The sequence below is a fragment of the Typopeltis vanoorti genome, chromosome 1 (assembly GCF_054136105.1).
Source record: "Typopeltis vanoorti isolate ZY-2024b chromosome 1, IOZ_Tvanoo_1.0, whole genome shotgun sequence".
Lineage (NCBI taxonomy): Eukaryota > Metazoa > Arthropoda > Arachnida > Uropygi > Thelyphonidae > Typopeltis > Typopeltis vanoorti.
In genome coordinates this window covers 173,754,473-173,775,523 of record NC_143549.1, presented here as the reverse complement: position 1 = coordinate 173,775,523, position 21,051 = coordinate 173,754,473, and the positions used below count along the sequence as shown (strand labels likewise).

The window sequence follows — 21,051 nt, the reverse complement described above, 5'->3', positions numbered from 1 at the left end:
TTTTCAATTTATGGAGGGTTGGGAAAGGACAAGAGATCTTGGAAGCTGAGAATGAATGCCACTAAGAAGAGGGTGAGGGCTAGATTTCTCTCTCATAGGGTGGTGTGTGATTGGAATGGACTGCGATCGGATGTTGTGAGTGCAAGCAGTACGAATGAATTCAGAATAAGTATGATAGCTGGTGCGTGTAGTATGTGGCCTCCCTTGATGAGTCCCTGACTTCCTGGAGGTCTCTCTTAATAATAAATGTGTAATGAAAATGCTTGGTGATATTGGATCCCCCTATCTAGTACCTCTGTATGTTCTAAACCAGCGTTTCTCAACTTTTCTTAGCCCAAGGACCAGTAAAATGCCTAAAACAATTCTATGGTCCACTAAGTTATGTAATTGTTTTTAAAAAAAACCTATGTGGGGATTACCCACATTTGAGAAAAACTGTGCCATTTATAACACAATAAATCTAAAAGCATGTTCTGAATATATATGGAAACATAATTACCGTATTTGCCGGCGTATAAGACGCACCGGCCTATAAGACACACCCCATTTTTGGTACACATTTTTTTAGCACTGAATATTATAATGAATTTACAGTATTTCAAATATAAAGTAATAAGTAGGTCTACTTTCAGATTCTGATTTAGAAGAGGTTTCAAGTGTCTCTTCATTTAGCTCTGGGGATGAATTTCTGGGCTAAATGAAGAGACACTTGAAACCTCTTCTAAATCAGAATCTGAGTCCTCATACAACAAACTGTCCTACCATCCAGTGCATTACTAATGCCACACTTCTTAAATAATTTAACCACTCTCTCAGTTTTCACAGCATCCCATGAAGCTTTGACCCACTCACAAACTTGCGAAATGCTAGGCCTCTTCCTTCTTCCTGAGGTGTAACCTCAAAATCCGAAGACTGCATCCACTTCTCCTTCATAAATCCCTTAAATGGTTTATTAATACAGAAATCTAAAGGTTGAAGCTGACTAGTTAGACCTCCTGGAATTACAGCTAACTGAGTTTTCAATTCCTTGAGTTTATTTTTAACATCTTCTGTTCTGTGAGAATGAAACTGATCCCATACCAGCAGGGAAGACCACAGAAAAGCGGGACTGAAAGTCCCGCTTTTCTGTGGTCTAAAATCCAAGTATTCAGTTCTGCCTCAAGTTCTGGCCATTTCGCAGTTCCACTTCACAGGTTAAATTTACTGTGAGTTGCTTTTTTTAGATCCTCTTCCTGATTCCATCATGTTCTTATCATTTTATCAGTTGGGGATGGCTCAAAATGTCTCTGCAGCCCTGTTTCCATGTTCTTTAGCATATGCATCACATGTAGCTTGTATGTAATACTGTAGCAATGCCAACGTTTTTCAGCCATAATTTGCCAAGAAATTTAGAGAACATTTAACGGCAGATCTGTGATTTAACAGCTGTGATCGTCTATGATAGCGCATGCGCATCCCCTGAATTCTACATAACTGAATGCTCTCACACACCGCAAGGAAGCAAGAAAGAAATCGCGTAACTCTGAATAGAGAAAATTTCCAGAAATAAAAGTAATAAAAAACTGAGTGTCGGCGTATAAGACGCACCCTTTTTTCAGACCCATATTCAAAGGAAAAAAGTGCGTCTTATACGTCGGCAAATAGGTAATTAAATTGGAAATAAACGATTAAAAGTGTATCATCATTGAACAAAGTTTTAATTTTCATTAAACAAATAAATAATATGATATAATTATGTTCTTCTTTGGTGCATCAATCCGAAGATTGGTAATTATAGCAGCACATCACAACATTCTGCCCTGTGATCTCCTCTTTATCTCCTCATAACTCCTAACACCAGTTAGCATCATTATGTTATTTATATATATGAAATTCTTGGTCTGCCTCGTGGCCTCTTTCCTTCTACAGTCCCCTCCATTATTTCTGTAATCAGTCCCCCATGCCTCAAATGGTGTCCAATTAGGCTTTTTCTTCTCTTATATGATATGTTTCATTAATGGCCTCTCTTCATGAACTATATATAGAACTTCTTCATTACTTTTCCTTTCTGTCCAACTAATTTTCATCATTTTTCTCTAGCACCAAAGTTCAAATGCCTCCAACTTTTTGATGTCTTGTTTTGTTAAAGGCCAGGCCTCACAACCATATAATACAATGCTCCATATGTATGTTTTCACTAGCCTTTTTTTTTCAGCTGGATGCTAAGTCCTTTACTGGTAAAATAATTATGTTACTATTTACTTTTAATGAGATGGTTGAGCTTCTCAGCCCTTGCAGAGTTGCTGGATATCTGGCTCAATATTGGTCAACTTCAGTCAAAGATACACACACATTAAGATTTCTGTATTTTGTTTTTATTTGAAGGAGCGATGAAAATCCTTTCTCACAAAGATAGGTTGTAGAAAACTGCATGACGATTTTCAATGCTTCTTCAGATAATTTGGGAAATTCACTTCTCACTGAAGGCTCTTCTTAACTCTTTCGATTAACTGAGATTCTACGTCACCTGCATATCATTAATTCTGCAACCGACAGCGTCATTTGAAAGAGGAATCAAATCAACATCTCTTAGTAACTGTTTGCCAAACATAGTTTTTACCACATCTTTTATAACTGGAAGTAGTAATATTTTCCCCAATAGAATGAGATTACCTTATTTTCGCTATGCGCAAACTTAAGAGATAGGATGCTTCCAGTGCCTTGCTATTAATCGAACCCATGGCCAAAACTATATCTTTTCCATGATTTAATGTCCCTAAGCATAGCTGAAAAAATTCAATGGGCTTATTTTTCACATCACAATGTTTAGTTTCTAAATGTCGTCGGAGTTTCGCAGGTTTAATGCACTCGTTCAATAACACTTCATAATACAAAACACTGAGATTTCTGTTCACTTTCATCTCCACACCAAATAAACCCAAATTCCAAATATGAACTGCTATATTTCCTATTGTAATTTTTCTTTGAACTGCTTGTTTCTTCTACTTTATCAGATTTACTCGCCGATACAACACATGTATCACAATTAGGGTTAGCATCACCCTAATTGTGATACATGTGTTGTTTCATTTGCTTTGCTTTTCTAAGTCCTAGTTCTAAGACACTTTTCCATTATTAAAAAACATTTCCGAAAAATATATAAATACTCACGACACACTATGTCCAAGTATCACTTAGCACTTCTAAAGATATACTGAGCCTTGGTTGAAGGAGGAAAACCTTCAATAATAAAAATCAATAAACAACAAGCAGTTGGTTGAAATGTGGATAACACATGTTTACTTCAAATCTGACAAAACAGCAAGGAAAGGCAGAAGCAATAAAACCATATTGCTGTTCACTTCACCCCCTCTTTTATTACTCGGAATGAACATCTGCCACTATTTGTTGGTTTTTTAAGTATCCATTTTATTTCAATAATTTTTACTTACTTATTCATTTTTAATTTGTTTTGTTTGGATGGAGCTTGCTCCACCTTTGCTCTGAGTTGCCCTAGTATTGTACTACCCAAGTGATGACTTACGCTTGGACTCGCCGATAGTTCTTCGGCATGAAACTCTTAGATTTTGATCTCCAAGTTTCGTACTTGGCTGTAAAATAATACGGGATTTACTATCCCCCTTAACTTAATTTATGTCGCCGGAAAAATAGCCTCTTGGCTCTTTATTGTAGTAAAATATATATATTTATTTATTTAATTTAAGTCTGCCTGTGGACCACTTGTCCCATTGTCACTGACCACAGGTTGAGAAACACTGTTCTAAACCATTTTCCCAAATCATCACCTATTCTAACTGCTGGCATTGCATTCTTATAAATATGTTTTATATGGCTATTAGTTTTTTGTCAATTCCATAGGATTCTAGCACTGCTAACTCCCCTTTCTAGTCGATGCTTTCAAATGCCTTCTGAAAATCAACAAAGCAAGTTCATATGTTTTATTTTTTTTTTCTCCTAGCTCTCTCTCTCTCTGCTATTAACCACAATGTCAAAATCTGTTGAAGCATACTTCTATCTTGTCTAAATCCTGCTTGCTCATCTGCAAGGCATGCTTCCAATTGTGTTCTCAATCTTTCTGTCAATATCATCACCACCTTACCAAGGTGACTTGTCAGAGTAACTGTTCTATAATTTTCTACATTCCAGTTTATTTCCTTTCTTGTATAATGCAACTAATATCAATTTCACCCATTCCGCTGGCATTTTCCCTTCCTTTCATACCATATTACATAGTTGGGATGTCATTATTACCAGGACTCTTGCTGTGCTTTAGCCATCCTACTGCTTTTTCTACCTCTCCTCTTAAAATGTCCATGTCATACTCATTACGTGGTGGTGATATTTGCTTCAATTCTTCAGTCAGTTTCCCCACTCCATCTAAATCTAGCTTTTCTGCATACAGCTTACTACGGTATCTTGTCCACAACTGTACAATTTTATCTTTATTCACTGGTACTTTGTCTTTTTCATCTGTAATTGTGATCTGTTTTGGTTGCCACCTTCTATTAATGGTTCTAATAATTTTGTACACCTCTTTAGTTTTGTGTTCACCATAGTGCTGTTCTATATTATTGCATTGAGCTTCTAATCCATCTTATCCATTCTGACTGCTTTTTTTCACCTCACTACACTTTTTTCTATATGCACTCTATTTGTTCTGATGTATCCCTTCTTATCCTCAACATTCTCCTCCTGTACTAACTTCAGTGTTTCCTGTCTAATCCACTTCTTCTTGATCTTCTCTTCTTCTGGTACTGTTTCTCTTCAACTGTGTCTTCTATCGCCTTCATTACTCCTTTCACTCTTAGATTCAAATTTTTTTTCTTTTTCCACACTTTTTAGTTTCTCCTCTAACACTGTTCTGTACCTTCTTCCTATTTCTGCTTGGCTTATTCTTGCTATATCTCTTCATTTCTGATACTGGGATTTATATTTTCTTTTTAATTTCAACTTGATGTTTGTAATCACTAAGCTATGATCTGAATCTTTATCTGCTCCTTGAAAAGTTCAACACTGATGTATTAACATTATCCATCTTTTAATTTTTAATCATATCGATCATGTCTTGGTTTTTCCATCATTTGATCACCACATCCATTATCTACACTCCTTTTGCTGGAATCTTGTGTTACAGATCATCATCTCATGGTCCACAGTAAATTCTAACATTCTTTCACCTTGTTCGTTTCTTTCTCCAAAACTGTATTTTTCCATGATGCTTTCCCAACCATCATTTTCTATTCCAACTTTAGTATTCCATTGAATTCTCTCGAAGTCCATTAAAAATCTGGGTGGGCAATGAATGATTACTTTGTTATAAATGTTAAATTAAATGTAGTAAAAACAGACAAATAAAATACAAACCAAAAGAAAGTAAATAATAAGAAGTAAATGCTTACAGCCATAAAATTTTCTAAGTTTCTTTTGAGTATATCATCCTCTCTTTTTGTCCATCTGCCATTACGAATATTCACACCTAAACAGATACATAAAACTATATAAATAAATTTTCATAAATGAATGGTTGAATATAGACTTCATAAGAACACACACATGATGAATAGTTAATATACTTGTATTAATATACTTGTGGTGGGGGGGGGGAGTAAAGATACCAAAAATAATATACTTGGTTTTAATTCTTTATCCAATGAAGCAAAACAGTGTTTTGCACATGAAATATATTCATGTATAAAGGCTAATGACTTCACATCACTTGCCATAGTATGTATCCCATAATTCCCAAAATTTACTGGTGTCTTTAACGTATAATAGAATCAGTGTAAAAAAACCTTACAACATATATGCTGGTATATATTTACTATATATATATATATATATATATATATATATATATACACAGTATACTAGTATATACATACCAGTATGCAAAAATCAGTATATGCTGGTTTCTACATGATACGAGTGCCACCTGATAAGGTAAAATGAAGTTCATTAGATATGGCTGGTTGATTAGACATGAGTTCTATGTCTAATGTGTTTCATTAGACATGGGCAAGGGCCATCATTTAAGATCTATCAAACTTCAAAAATACATGATTATAGAGTACCAGCTGAAAGATGGCAGTAACCAAGCAACTACTGTTGTTTTATACTACTGTTTTTTGAACACCTGCAACAACTTCTGTTGTTGCAGGTATTCAAAAAGTGGAAGAATGCTAGAGTAGAAGTGGAAGGATTTACTCAACAAAAACAGAATAATAGTCACCAGGCCAACAGTGGACACCCATGCCTCATCAAGAGTGCCATAACGAGGGCGTGGCGAAAGAGGCACCTGCCACAGGCACAACTCGGTTTGGGACGCAAACCATAAAAAATGTAAAAAATATAAATAAATAAATAGATATAAAAGTCTACTATTTTATATTGTATTTTTAAATTTCAGCAATACGCCGCTTTAGACACACAAATTTTGCAGCACACTGCAACTCATTTTGATGGGGTTAATAGTGAGTATTTAACTTATTGCATTTAGTAAAATTAACTTGTTACATTTACATTTTTCTAAATTTCTGTCATTTTTGGGTTAGGGGATGCAAGTTAGACACTTGCGTTGGGTTAGGGGGCACAAGTTAGACACTTGCCACAGGTGCTTCATACCCTCGTTACTGTGCTGCTCATCAATGCTCATGGTGAATGCAAGTTGTCCTGCCTCACAAAGCTCATAAAAGGCAACGTTTGTGGAACACCTGTTCATGAAATTTAATCAGATGAATAGCAATGTTTCCTGGACCACAATCCAACATGTCCTCCTCTTCCATATATGCCTCTTATGCTTAACTGTTGATGACCATGTATACAGTTTGCATCTGAGAGATGTCATTCACTGAAGACTGGAAAAAATGTTCCTTTTTGGATAAATCTCATTTCCACCTATGCTATGTGGACAGTAGGTAGAGAGCTAGATAAAAACCTGGGGAGTGGAATACCTTGATGTCATAATAAGGTAATCAGTAGGTCACTACCTGGATGGTGAACGAGGATGGGCTGCCAATTTGGGATTTAGCTGACCAAACTACATTCCTATTCGCTATATTATTCTTATTATGTGGGCACCCCCCATGGAGTGCAAAGACTCGTTGCAAGAGACCCAAACTATCCATACATATCTATCATACCTCTACTTGAACCTATAAACAGAAAAAGTATTCGCAAATGACTCAGGTAACCTATTCCACTCATTAACAACTCTCCAAGCAAAAAATATAGTCATCACACCCTTGCTAACCACACCTTTAATCAACTTCTGGGGATGACCTCTTGTTCTGTCACCTATAGCCAAGTGCTGAAACATTTCTCCTGCATCAATTCTATAAACCTCTTTAAGTGCCTTAAATATTTCTATCATATCCCCTCTTTTTCTCCTATCGACCAATTTCTGCAATCCATACATCCTCGATCTGGGAATATTCTGCAGACCACTCACATCTTGGTTGCTGGCCTCTAAATCTTCTCCACTGCTTCCTCATCCCCAAGAAACCCAGGAGACCTGACCTGACCTGAGCATAGTAATCCAGATGTGGAAGTAGGAAAGCCTTATAAAAAGGATTAATTTCCTTATCTCTACTTGTTAGTGTGTGTTCTTCAACAGCCAAGTAATCTTATAAGCAACCATAGAAATATATATCCTCTATACTTTAATTCTCTGTCTACCACCCCCTTCTAAATCTTTAGCTTCATCTATTTCCTGGAGTACAGTTTGATCAATGTGGTACACAGCTTATTTCCTGGTTATCCCAAACATCATCTGTTTATCATAAAATGCATAACTTTACATTTCTCCAATTAAACTGACATCCATTATTTTTTGCCGTACTGACAGCTTATTTAAATTGTTCTGCAAGCTCACCACATTGTCTTAACTATTACACTACTCATTCACATCGTCAACCAACAACTGAGTATTTCCTTTCAGGTTATTTTCTATATCATTTATGTACAAATTAAACAGAAGTGGTCCCAACATTGAACCTTGCAGCACACCATTAATCACCTGTTTTTACATTGATTCTGACCCTCCATATACCACTTTCTATCTGTCCAGCAACTACTTTCTTATGCACATAACCAATGTTGTATCTATCCTGATTTGTTCTAATTTGTGTAACATAGTTCCATGTGGTATTCTGCCAAATGCCCTTGCAAAATCCACCAGCAAGAATCATCATGTATCCATTTCCTTTATCCAACTCAGGTGTTACTCTATTGTAAAAAGTCAGTAAATTACTAAAGCATGAATGACCCTTCAGGAAGCCATGTTCCTCTCATACAGCAGCTTATTTTTATCCACCAATTTTTGAATTATTTTTTTGACCAATTTTTCCAGTACTTTTACCACCATGCCTGAGATACTGATTGGTCTATAATTTGCTACTGCAGTCTTTAAACTTCCCTCATTCTTTTAAAGGGAATTATTTTGTCCATCTTCCACTCAGAACTCTATCATAGCTTAGACTTAAATTAAACAAGGTACCTAGTCAAAGGCATTGCCAGTTCTCTTGTGCATTCTCACAAGATCCCACAGCTATATTTACATTGAGATTCTGCAAAGATCCTAAGAACCTCTAATTCATCAACCTTTGTGACCACATCAGTCTCTGTCACATATGTTACAGCAGTAACCTCACTTGGATGATATACTCTAGCAAAGTGGTCACTTAGTATCTCAACTATTTTATCTGCTTCTGTTACCTTATAACCATCAGCACTCATTAAGGTTAATCTTCCATAGATATTCTTCCACTTACTTGCCATGTAGTGAAAGAACTCTTTAAGATTTCCTTTGGCATGCCTTTCTCCTTATATATACTCTCCACAGTATTTTTTTCTTCTGTAGCTCATGCTTAATGATATTACTCATCCATGTAACTTCTACCTGATTAACCCTCCTTACCTTACATATACAATTTAATATTGCTTTCTCTAGATGCTCCTTAACTATCTTTCATGCACTAACATCCTTCCCTTGCAGTGTTTTATGCCATGGCATAATTCAAGCTTCCATTTAAGCTTGTCATAATCATCTGCCTTGTAGTTCCACATACACCTTCTTGACAGAACATTCCTCATGTTTTATGATCTCCAAAGTCAAGAACGATTAATAATTTTTCTGATCATATGACCAGTCCAATACTCTCACTCCCCTCCGTCACATGCTGCCGCCTCAGGTAATTATCTCTCGGTGGGTGTATAAATTCCATTCCCTTCCTGTCATGTGGTCTTTATTGCTTCCAGTCTATATCTCCATAGTTCAATCCCTCATAATATCACTCAATCTGCATTCATTCTACTAATTTGCTGATGCACATCTTCCAGATCAAACATGAAATCCCCTGGCCTCGCAAGACGTTGCTGACTATAAGGGCGAAGCAAACTGCTTTTTTATTCCCTGCTATCTGATAAGGATTACTGTGTGAGGAAAAGTTTATGAGCTAAGAGCTCTGCCTGAGTGGTTGCGATTCAGAGATCTTTTTGGAAGTAGGATGGCCTTCGGTCTACTATATTTTGAGAAGTCTGTTTCATCATAATTGGCTGCTTGTTGCACTAATTCATTTGGATGTGAAGAGGACACTGAGAAGAACTTCACTGCTGAAGACTGCAGGAAAGAGTAGATGTAGGGGATATTTGTATCCCGGTGAAGTTGGACATTTCTGATGTACCATGGTGCGTTTAATATCATGCGGAGACATTTGTTTTGCACTTTCTGTAGTTTGAGGATATTTGTACTTGATGTGTGACTCCAGGCTGGGGACGCGTAAGTAATAATGGGTTGAATCAACAGTTGATAAAGGAGCAGTTTTATTTTGGTATCCAGCTTGCTATTCCTATTGATAAGAGGGTAAAGCTGTGCAATGACTCTTGATGCTTTTGAACATGAGGCTTTTATATGTGAACTGAAAGTTAGTTTTCTGTCCAACAGTACACCCAGATATTTGGCTTCTGCTTTCCAGGGAATCTTGGTATTAAATAGGAAGATATCATCTTTGGGGAATATTGAGTTTTTAGTGAAGAGCATGGCAATACTCTTCTGAGGGTTTACTTGCAGTCTCCATTCCGAGAACCAGTGCTCTAATCTCTGCAGGTTTTCTTGCAGTTTTTTGGTGACAAGGTGCGGTTTAATAGATCTGGCTAGTATAGCTGTATCGTCTGCGTATAGGGCAATGATGGATGACATTGGATTGTGCGGAATGTCCGCCATGTAAATCGTGAAAAGTATCGATGCCAGAAGGGACCCTTGAGGAACTCCTGCCAAGATGCGTTGTTGGGTAGATAATATATCATTTAGTTTGACTTGCATTCGTCTGTCACTAAGAAATGACTTTATAATTTGAACTAGATCTAATGGAATGCCAGCTAAAATCAACTTGTATAGTAGTCCAAAGTGCCATAACTTGTCAAACGCCTTCTCTAAATCAAGAAAAACTGCTCCGGTGTATTGATGCCAATTATAACTTGTGATAATGAATTCTATTAGTCTATGAATTTGTTGGGTGGTACTGTGAAATTGGCGAAAACCAAACTGTTCTGAAGGAAGGATGTTTAATTTTTTTACTGAAAGTTGAATTCTGGAAAGGATAGCTTTTTCTGCTATTTTGCCCAAATTAGAAATCAGACTTATGGGACGATAACTTTGAGGTTGCTGAGGATCCTTGCCCAGCTTGTATATAGGAACTACGTCTGCCAACTTCCATGCAGAGGGGAAGTACTTAAACCTGAACATAGCATTTATTATTGTTGTGAGATATACGATGGCCTTTCGGGGTAGCAGTTTAATAACTTTGTTGGCCGTCAGGCCCTGGAGCTTTTTTATTCTTTAAATTCTTTATGATGTCGTAAATTTCAGCTGGGGAAGTAGGTGTGAGTTGGCTGGTACAGGTATCAGGCCGTTTTAACACGTGTCTGACGTGGCGGTGGACTTTGTAAATATGATTGAAATTTAGATTTTTGTACGAAGGGCTACACTGTTTTTCTAAATTTTTTGCTATAGCTTCGGCTTTTTCAGCATCTGTGTAAACAATGTTCAGGTCAGATTTGAGAGGAGGAAGAGATTTGTTTTTGTTTTTGATGTTTCTCAGGAGCTTCCAAACGGATTGATCACCAGGTGATATGGAGGCTAAATTGTCTTCCCATAGTTTGTTTCTATGGGCTTTGAGTGCATCTCTCACTGCACTGTTCATGTTGTTGAGATATTTTTTGTCTTGGGGTGCTCTGGTGTTGTGGTATCTTTTCCTTGCTTTATTTTTTTCCCTGATTAAGTTCATTATGTTATCTGGTAATCGTTTAGGCTTGAAGGCAGCTGAATTTGAGGTAATAGATGCTATGGCTGTGTTGATTTGATCAGTAAGTTTATTGACTGCAGAATCAATTTCTTCCTTGGAATTAATATGAGGGATGGGATCAATGTAGTTTGGAAGCATTTTGGATAGTTTTTCCCAGGGAATGAAGGTGTGAGGCGAATGGGGAAAATCCCTCTGATAACCCAGTTGGAGCAGAATAGGATTGTGGTCTGAAGATAATTCATTCAATGATTCCAGGGAGTACTGTAGGTTAACATTCTGAAGGACAGCTATATCCAAAACGTCAGAGAGCCAGTAGGACTGTGGTGAGTTGGCACTGAGCGACCAGCCACAATTGCACAATTTGAACTTGTGTAGTTATAGAGGATGCGGCCATTCCTATTTATAGACCTACTGCTCCAGGCGTGATGTTTTGCGTTAAAATCGCCAACAATAATAACCGGCAGTTTAATGCCGAGGATAGCATCCAGATCTGTGGTCAGCAATGTTTTTGATGGTGGGTTATAAGCAGAATATATTTTTATGTTTCCGATAGAGTTTGTGATGACATTGATACCTGTAAGTTCGAGATTGGTGGTTGTAGGAATGGCTACAGCATGATGATTGATGTGATTTTTGATGAGGATGGCTGTGCCACCACCTCTGTAATCCAGTCTGTCATTCCTGTAGAGTTGATATCCTTTGAATTTAGGACTGTCAGCAGGTCTTAGATGAGTCTCATTAATTAATAATATATTCGGATTATATCTATCATTGAATTCCTGCACTTCTAGTATTTTATTTTTAAGGCCGTTGGCATTCCATGAGATAATCATTAGAGAATCTGGGGTAAATTTTTTCCTATGCATTGGAGAGTGCAGATAAAATGAGCTGTGTTTGCTGCAAGAAACTTTTTGTAGTGCTCAGTGATGGATTTGCATTACTGAAATCCTGTAACATATTTACAAGAGAAGAGGTGATGATGGTTGTTATATTTGAATGTGGATTTATCATATTCTGGTCATGGATTGCTTTTTTGGGGTGGGCCACATCAGCATATGTTCTTGTTTGGTGTTGAAGATTTATTTTCTTAGGGGGTTCAGCTGATGGTGGGTGAACACCTGTCATCTTGTTCAAGCTGATAGGAGCCTGATGAACTTGAGCTTCTGAGGCTTTCGTTTCTGACAGTGAGGTAGACTGACTGATTAACTCAGTTTGTCTGTTTTTTTGGGTGGCATATGCACCCTCTGTAATTTGCAGGGTGGGGGCCACCACAATTAGCACACTTAACCGGGGTGGTTTTTGGCTTGGAGCAGGTATATGTGGAGTGGGTGTCACCACATTTCAGACATCTGTATTGGGCTTTGCACAACTTCTGGGCATGACCAAATTTTTGGCATCTATGGCATTGCCCAGAAGAGGCCCTCTTCCTAAGTGGCTCTGGTGAGATCTTAAGCCTGCAGATTGTCTTCAAATTGTAAATATCTTTATAGATGTTGTGTATTTCTACCAATACTAGAGGCATAGGAATCTTGTTAGATCTGTACATTCTACTGACTTTGATGGGAGGCAGATCTTTCATGTTGAGGTCAACAGCTATTTCAGCTGTTTCAATGTCTTCAGATACTCCTCGGAGTACCACTTTAAGATTTTTCTCAGAGGTAAGTGTGAAGGTATGGTATTGTATACCTCTTGTGTCCAACTCCTTGGTTAGATTTCTATAGTCAGACACTGTAGTGGGCTGAATTTTGATGCCCTCCTCTGTATTCTTGGCAGTGGAGTAATTTATTTGCAGGTTGGCCATGGTCATGGGGGTTCTTAGGGCTGTCCATCTCTGTTTTTCCCTAAGAATGACTGGAGGCACCTTTTCATTGGTGGAGGCAGAGGAATCTATGTTGGGGGCATCTTCATCCATGCCATTTTCGTTTGCTGACTCCGAGGCGAGAGTTTTGCGTTTTTTACGCACGTGCCTCTCTCCTTGATCTGAATGAGTAGAGTCAGAGGTGACTGGATTTAAATTTTCCTCCATTTGAGGAGTGTCTTTATTTTGATCATCGTCAGTCTCAGGTGAAGAGTAAAGATTCAGGAAGCCGGGCCATTCACGCTCGAACTTCTTAAGGAGTTTCTTTATGAAGCTGAAAGCCGATCCTTTATCTAGAGAGTCTATAATTGTATCAGGATCTATCAAGTTTGATGGCCATTTGAGCTTAAATTTCCTTTGAAGTTTATTTACAAGTATGAGCGCTGGCTCTTCATCCAGCGAATCTGTGAGGGTGTCCAAATCTGACACATTCATTATTGACAGTTTGCGTATAAACGCAAGTAAATGTATCTGGAATAGATATGCTAACAATGGCGATTCTATCGGCTGTTAGGCCTAACGAATCGCCCTCGTTGCAATTACCGTCCACTTACCTTTGCTGATGTTCTTAAATACAGTATAATCCGCAATTTAATGACTTTAAACGCGTCTCTGCTAGTTAATCTAGCAGCTACACTTCAAAACCATCATATTTAATTACCACGTTCTACAGAGAAGAAAGTTCACAACCGTATCAGTGAAAACTCACTAGCGACCTCCACTCAGTTCAATCTCCCCCGGCCTATATCAACAACCAACTATATATTTGTCTTACTGGCCTTGATCTCACACCACACTACTTCAAATGAACAGCCACCCTCATGCCAATCTCCTATTCTTAGCAGCAGCAATTCATCTGCTATAACTAACTGTAACTGCAACTAACAGCAGACTACATCTGCTGTTAGTTACAGGGATGGAATGTTGTTACTTTTGGGAAGGTTGTGCTAACCAATGGCAAAAACTCCTCCCTCTTGTTCCTTCTAGCATTAGTATATAGAAAGTGAAGCATCCCTTTAGATTCCCAATCAACCTTACTTCCTGAATTGACTACCATGTTCAATGTTTTTGTTTGAAAGACTAGATTTGAGAGACTAGACTTTGTAGTTTATAATAACCTAAAAATAATGAATTCCTTTTATAAACATAAAGACATACTTATATAAATATACTTGGGCAGCAAGACGATGGAAATTAATATTAGATTATTTTATTTTAAATGAAAAGACATCAAAGTTCTCTTTAGATGTTATGAAATAAGTAGTGGATATGAAATAAGTGATGACCACTTCCTCATTAAAACAAAATTAAGATTACTACCTAAATGGCTACAAATAACAAGAACAGAAAGAAAATTTAAAACATTTGTTTATAAAACTAGATTATTAAATGGCTATATGAACAAAGAATTAACTAATATTTAGATAACATAAAACAAAACGAACAAAGAGAAATAGAATGGCTTAATATAAAAACAATATTAAATGCAACAGCAAATGAAAGCTTAGGAAAGACCAAAAAATTCAATAACAGGAAAAAAACTGAAGATATGGGACGATACAATCAAAGAAATAATCAAAATGAAAAAAGAAGCCTATCAGGTTGGTCGATTGGTAGAGCCTCTGCTACTAAGGGCTCGCAAAAAGGTTAAGCAAGTTTGAGCGCGGTTAGCAGTTGGAAGGGGTTCAATCATTCAATGCTGTTGGCACACTCTTCCTCGATGAGTCTTTGGCAGTGGCAGCCCGTGAAGTTTTAAGTAGGGATGCTGCCTATACAAAATAATTTTTTTTAAATTCTTTTTTCCTAATTAGTAACCAATTCATTAATAAATAAAACTAATTTGAAAAAAAATATTTTTTTCCTAATTAGTAACCAATTTATTAATAAATAAATCTGTAGATTTATTAATAAATTGCTTACTAATTAGGAAAAAAAAAATTTTTTTTAATTATTTTGTATAGGCAGCACCCCCACTTAAAACTTCATGGGCCGCCACTAGTCTTTGGACTCCCTGGAGGTGTTAAATAATAATAATAAAAAAAAAAATTAAATAAGAGCCTGTGTAGCTCAGTGGATGTGGCATTTGCCAACCATGGCACTTGGCCGCACGAAGGAAGACTTGGTTTCGAGTCTAGTCGGCAACTAGAGGAAATTTTTCTAAGTCTTTTTTCGACCGGTTCCCTAGTTAGTCGATCTCTGGCACGGGCAAGCAGGTTTTTCCTCCCGGAAACTCGGGTTTTTCGTCCTGTAAACTCAAGAAAATCGACCGTAGAACCCACATTATTTCAGACATTAAATATATTGTGTTAGGGTTAGGGACCACGAGAAAATTAAATAAGAGCCTGTGTAGCTCAGTGGATGTGGCATTTGCCAACCATGGCACTTGGCCGCACGAAGGAAGACTTGGTTTCGAGTCTAGTCGGCGACTAGAGGAAATTTTTCTAAGTCTTTTTTCGACCGGTTCCCTAGTTAGTCGATCTCTGGCACGGGCAAGCAGGTTTTTCCTCCCGGAAACTCGGGTTTTTCGTCCTGTAAACTCAAGAAAATCGACCGTAGAACCCACATTATTTCAGACATTAAATATATTGTGTTAGGGTTAGGGACCACGAGATGGCGGCACATTTGAGCCGTCTCTCTTCACTGAGTGCCGCTTAATTAGTGATAGCCTTGGGCCATCTATCTCTGATTAGTACCAGTGGAGATTGAACTGCCCACTCAGTCTCCAAAAAGTTAGATAGGGCTAAATGGCCTCGCCTACTCCCCGTATACGGGAATAAAAAGGCGTTAGCTGATTTTTTTTTTTTGAAAAAATTAAATGGTTAAGCAGTAAAAGATTATGAAATTACATAAAAACGTTTTTTGTAACGTTTTTGTCAAGTTATTTGAAGCATTTTGAAACTCAGGGGCTACCCTGTGTCGAGTCTTCAAAATTCGAGTCATCGGAATTCAAGGAGAACTGGCCTACCAGTCTGGAATACGGACTGGTAGGCCGTGTTCTATATTTTCTTTGTGTTCACAATTTCTATACAGAATTGTGGACAGATAAATATTTAAAAAAAAAACAACTCGCAAACATTTAATGAAAATGAAAAGGAAATAACTAAAGAAGAATTAGAAATCAGCCTGAAAGAAACAAGAAACGAAAAATCACCTGGAGAAGATAAGCTAGGTTCAGAACTATATAAATATGCAGGAACAAGGTTCAAAGAAAGACTCCTATTATTTTTTAAATAAAATCTATTGAACTGGTAACCCCCCCCCCAATAGAATGGAATAAAGCAACTGTGATTTCTATCTTTAAAAAAGGTAGTAGAAATGACCCTAAAAACCATAGAGGCACGTATACTAAATTCCTGTTACAAAATATATAACAGAATTTTAAATAACAAACTAATAAAATATTTTGAAAACTTTATTTTAGAAGTATAGATTGGATTTAGAAAAGTACGATCATGTATGGACACAGTCTTCTGCCTAAAATTAATAATAGAGAAAACAAGAGAATACAATTTAGAAACACATATCACATTTATTGACTTTGAAAAAGCATTCAACAAAGTTAAAAGATGCGTTTTATTTAATGTATTAAAAGAAAGACAAACACCAAATAATATCCTAAAACCCATCATAAGTATATATGAAAATAATCAAATACAAATAAGATTAAATCATGAGCTATCATATACGAGAGAGATAAACCAAGGAGTCCAACAGGGATGTCCCCTCTCAGCAACACTTTTTAATGTTTATCTAAATGAAATAATAATAAAATGGAATAAAAATTTCCATCAAGGTATTAAACTTTCTCCTACTGTGAACTTAAACACTCTCCTTTTTGCCAATGACCAAATAATCATTACAAATTCTTAAGATAACTTACAGAAAACCATTTTAAATCTAAATGAAATAGCCAAAGTTATGGAATGATAATATCAACAGAAAAATAAAAAACGATAGCCTTTAAAAGACAAGATCTAATAAGAACTAAAATAGTAATAGATAAGATTTTAGAACAGGTGAATTCATTTAACTACCTAGGTTGTATGATTACATATGGAAATGAAAATGATATAAACCTAAAAATTGCAAAATATTTAACAATAACAGGTGTAATTAACTCTATATTTAAACCAAACCTAGTTCAAAAACAAACCAGACTAAAAGTATACAATACATTAACCCTACCAGTCCTTTTGTATGGAAGTGAAATCTGGACAATAAAACAAAAAGACAAACAAAGATTAATAACAGCTGAAATGAAATATATGAGAAAAACTGCAAAGTATACTCTATTTGATCACAAAAGAAATGAAGAAATTATGAAAGAAATAAACCAGGAATCAGTAACAGAAAAAAATTAAAAAATGTAAACATAAATGGATGGAACATGTTCAAAGAATGAAAACAGAATGATTACCAAAACAAGTCTTAAAGTACAAGCTATTAGGAAAAAGAAAACTAGGACATTCTCTTCAACGATTCAACGATGACTTCTAAGGCCAGAACAGGCCACTCTAGGCCTAAATCCTTGATAGGCATGATGATGATGATGAGAGACTAGATTCCGCACTTGGTCATTCTCACACTCACTCACTTCATGGTGCCTTAACACAAACTCACCTGTTTCCACCCTAATTACTTAAGCTTTCTTATATTCGCATTTCAGCATGCTCAGTGAACAAAGCTCTCTAGGCACCTAACAATAAAGCCATTTAGATGCAGTCTATCAGCATTTTACAAATCCTTTTTTTCCACCAAACATAACCACAGATTCAAAAATCCTACATCATTCCTTCTGCACAATCTATGTACCGATTCATTTTCAACCAATGCCAGTCTCCTCAGTTTGCCTCTATCATAACGTGGCAAGAGACTTATAATCATCACCTTCTCACTCTTCAGTTTTGCTTTTCTAACAACTCCTTTACATCCTCCCTCACAGAATACTTCTCACCTATCAAATCATTTGTACCAACCAAGACAATTAGTTCTTAGCCCTGACTTTTTGCATCCAGATGGCATTGTAAAATCTCTTGAGATTCTTTAAATCAATTAACTCATCGAGTTCGATTTTACAGAGATTTCCAAACATATATAAAATACAAATTATGTGATAATTAAATAAATGTAATAAATTTTTGGTAAAATGCATAAAATAATTTCCATTAAGTTGTATGTAAAATGGAAAAGAGAGGATTAACAGAGATTAGAAGGATGACTATGCAAGGACAAAAGTTTGTGAAGTCTCTTAACATAAAAATATGCACCCACAATACAGACATGCAAGTGGAGAGAGCCGAAGTGACATCATCATGCTGGCAGGTAATCCTGGAAACCACATTGTAGTAACAAAGGATTAGAGAAGATATAAAAGAGAACTGAGAAGGACCAAGAGAGTTCTCGATTTTTAGGCTACCAGTTTTTTTCCTTTCCCAGAAGACGGAGTTCCAGGTATGTGGAGGCGAGGCCATTTTTGATGGAATTCCTGTTTGAATGTATGGACATGCTAGGAGAGTGCTACCACCCACTGTCATAATGGAGACTTCAGCAATTCCTTTCCAGTTACTGACGGAAGAATCACTCCAACCTTATCCAGCAATTCCCAAAGCGAAAACTGCCACAACGTCCAAGCAGCTATCATAACCTACGATGAAGACATAACTGAGGTTTTGTGAAATTAACTGAACGGTGTATGTAAAAGGCTACTGTAAGTAAGCAATTTTGTTAATGTTTTGGAAAGGTACAATTGGAATTAGTGTGTGTAATGAGAGAGCTTACAGATATTTGTTAGTGAAATATTGAATAATGAGTTATGGTTACAAATGGTTAAATCGATTGTAAATTTGTATAGGAAGGAATTTATATAGGAAGGAATTAAGTTAAGATGTAACTTAGGGAATAGCTACATGCTTATTATAGGTAGGTTAGCATTGTAATGGGATTATGTAATTGTTATGTGTCAAGTTACCCAATTGTAAGTTGTAATGAGTACTTGAATAGGCTGAGAGAGACTTCTTCGCCCCTTAGATGTGTGAATTGTACTTTCTTACTAGCTTAAAATAAAATGTTTTGTTTGTTTAACTACCTTCCCTGATCAATTGCCAATGTACTATCTCTAAAAAAAAAACAAAAAAACTAGCAAACTGATGAGGTGAATGATGAAGCTATTCAAAATGTTGTAATTAAAAGATGTACAAGAAGATGGTTTAATGTTAAATAAGGTGTGAAACAAGTGTGCACATTATATCCATTATTATACTTCATCTATATGGATCACATTATGAATCAAAGTAGTATTATTCTGATATTAAAATGGGAGATGACAAGTCTGGTTCTTTATTTTACTGTAAGTTATGTTATACTCCTGAATAAATTGAGTGGAAGTCTGCAAGATTCCCTAACTAAATTGAATAACTGGTGTAATAAATTTGGTATAAAAATAAGCAATAAAAACAAAGACTATAAAAATAGATATAAATGTTGAAACTATCAACTGCATCCTGATCCTGAATGGAGAACCTACAGAACAAGTAAAACATCTCAGTTATTTAGGCACAAGTTTTAGTGAAGAAGATGGCAAATTAAATATGGAAAAAGACAACAGAATCAGCAAAACTGGTAAAGTAGGAAGTCAAAGGAATAAATTTATATGGAATGAGAGAGAAATTAGTAAAAACACCAAACCTACTGTATACAAGAGTGTTCAGACCAATTTTATCTTATGCATCTGACAGCTGGATTAGAAATAAAACACTTGATCAAAGACTGGAGACCACAGATATGAGAGTTCTGAGAAAGATAATTGGAACTGAACAGATGGCATCAATGGCAATACCCTAATCTCGGGTAGTATAGTCACCTTAAATAGAATGGGAAAGGAAAGCTTAGTAAAACAATTGTTTATTTTTTTTTGCCAGGATGGTAGAAAAAAGACAATGAAAAACCAAGATATAGGTGGATTGATAAAGTAAGAAGCGACTAAGAAGACTGAAATAAGATCTGTAAAATCAGAGTCCTAACAGATAACAGATTCATTTGGAGGAAAACTGTCAACAGGAGGTTTGTGATGATTCAACCTTTTTACACAGCAATATCATGAGATCCTGTACATCTACTGAGAGTACATATCAGGAATTGAATGATGATGATGGTGATGATATACACACATATATGTAAAAGATGATTCTTGTCAAAGCTCTAAGTAGAACTGAGTAAGAAATGAATTGCTAACTACAGAAATGCTCTGGAAAGATTTCAAATATTAATAATGATTTTACTAAGGTCTCTATTTCTTGCTGAGGCATTTATATCTTCTGTCATCCAGAAGATATAAATGCCTTTTTCAAAGGTCCAGATTATAGAATTGATCCTAAAACAGTTCCAGTTATGGATTATTATTTTTATTTTTTATTTTTTTCTTGCAATAGATATAGGTCTGATTTGTATGATTAGTATTCCTTTACTTTCGACTAAGGGACTTTGTTTCAAAGCAGCACAAATTCTCTAAGTCCAAATTTTCATCACCTAATTTGTCTTATCTAATTTGTCACTCTATTCTTAAAGAGAAATAACAATTTTGCAATCTCGAAGGCTGCTCAGTAAAACACAACTATGGTTGAAGATAGAAAGAAATGGAGAACCTATAGAACAAGTTAAACATCTCAGTTATTTAGGCACAAGTTTTAGTGAAGAAGATGGCAAATTAAATATGGAAAGAGACAACAGAATCAGCAAAACTGGTAAGGTAGGAAGTCAAAGAATAAATTTATATGGAATGAGAGAAAAATTAGTAAAAACGCCAAACCTGCTGTATACAAGAGTGTTTAGACCAATTTTATCTTATGCATCTGACAGCTGGATTAGAAATAAAACGCTTTGTGTGTGCTGTGTACA

The 21,051-nt window shown here is 36.2% G+C and overlaps 1 protein-coding gene across 2 annotated transcripts in view; it reads right to left on the bottom strand.

Moving 5' to 3' along the window:
• The window catches only part of LOC150110651 (uncharacterized), a 368,437-nt gene that overhangs the window by 245,524 nt on the left and 101,862 nt on the right, over nucleotides 1–21,051 (bottom strand). For both annotated transcript variants that reach the window (XM_090400018.1, XM_090400012.1), the window contains exon 5: nucleotides 5,400–5,476. In XM_090400018.1, coding sequence (XP_090256144.1) covers nucleotides 5,400–5,476 — 77 coding nt within the window. The remainder of the gene's footprint in view (nucleotides 1–5,399; nucleotides 5,477–21,051) is intronic.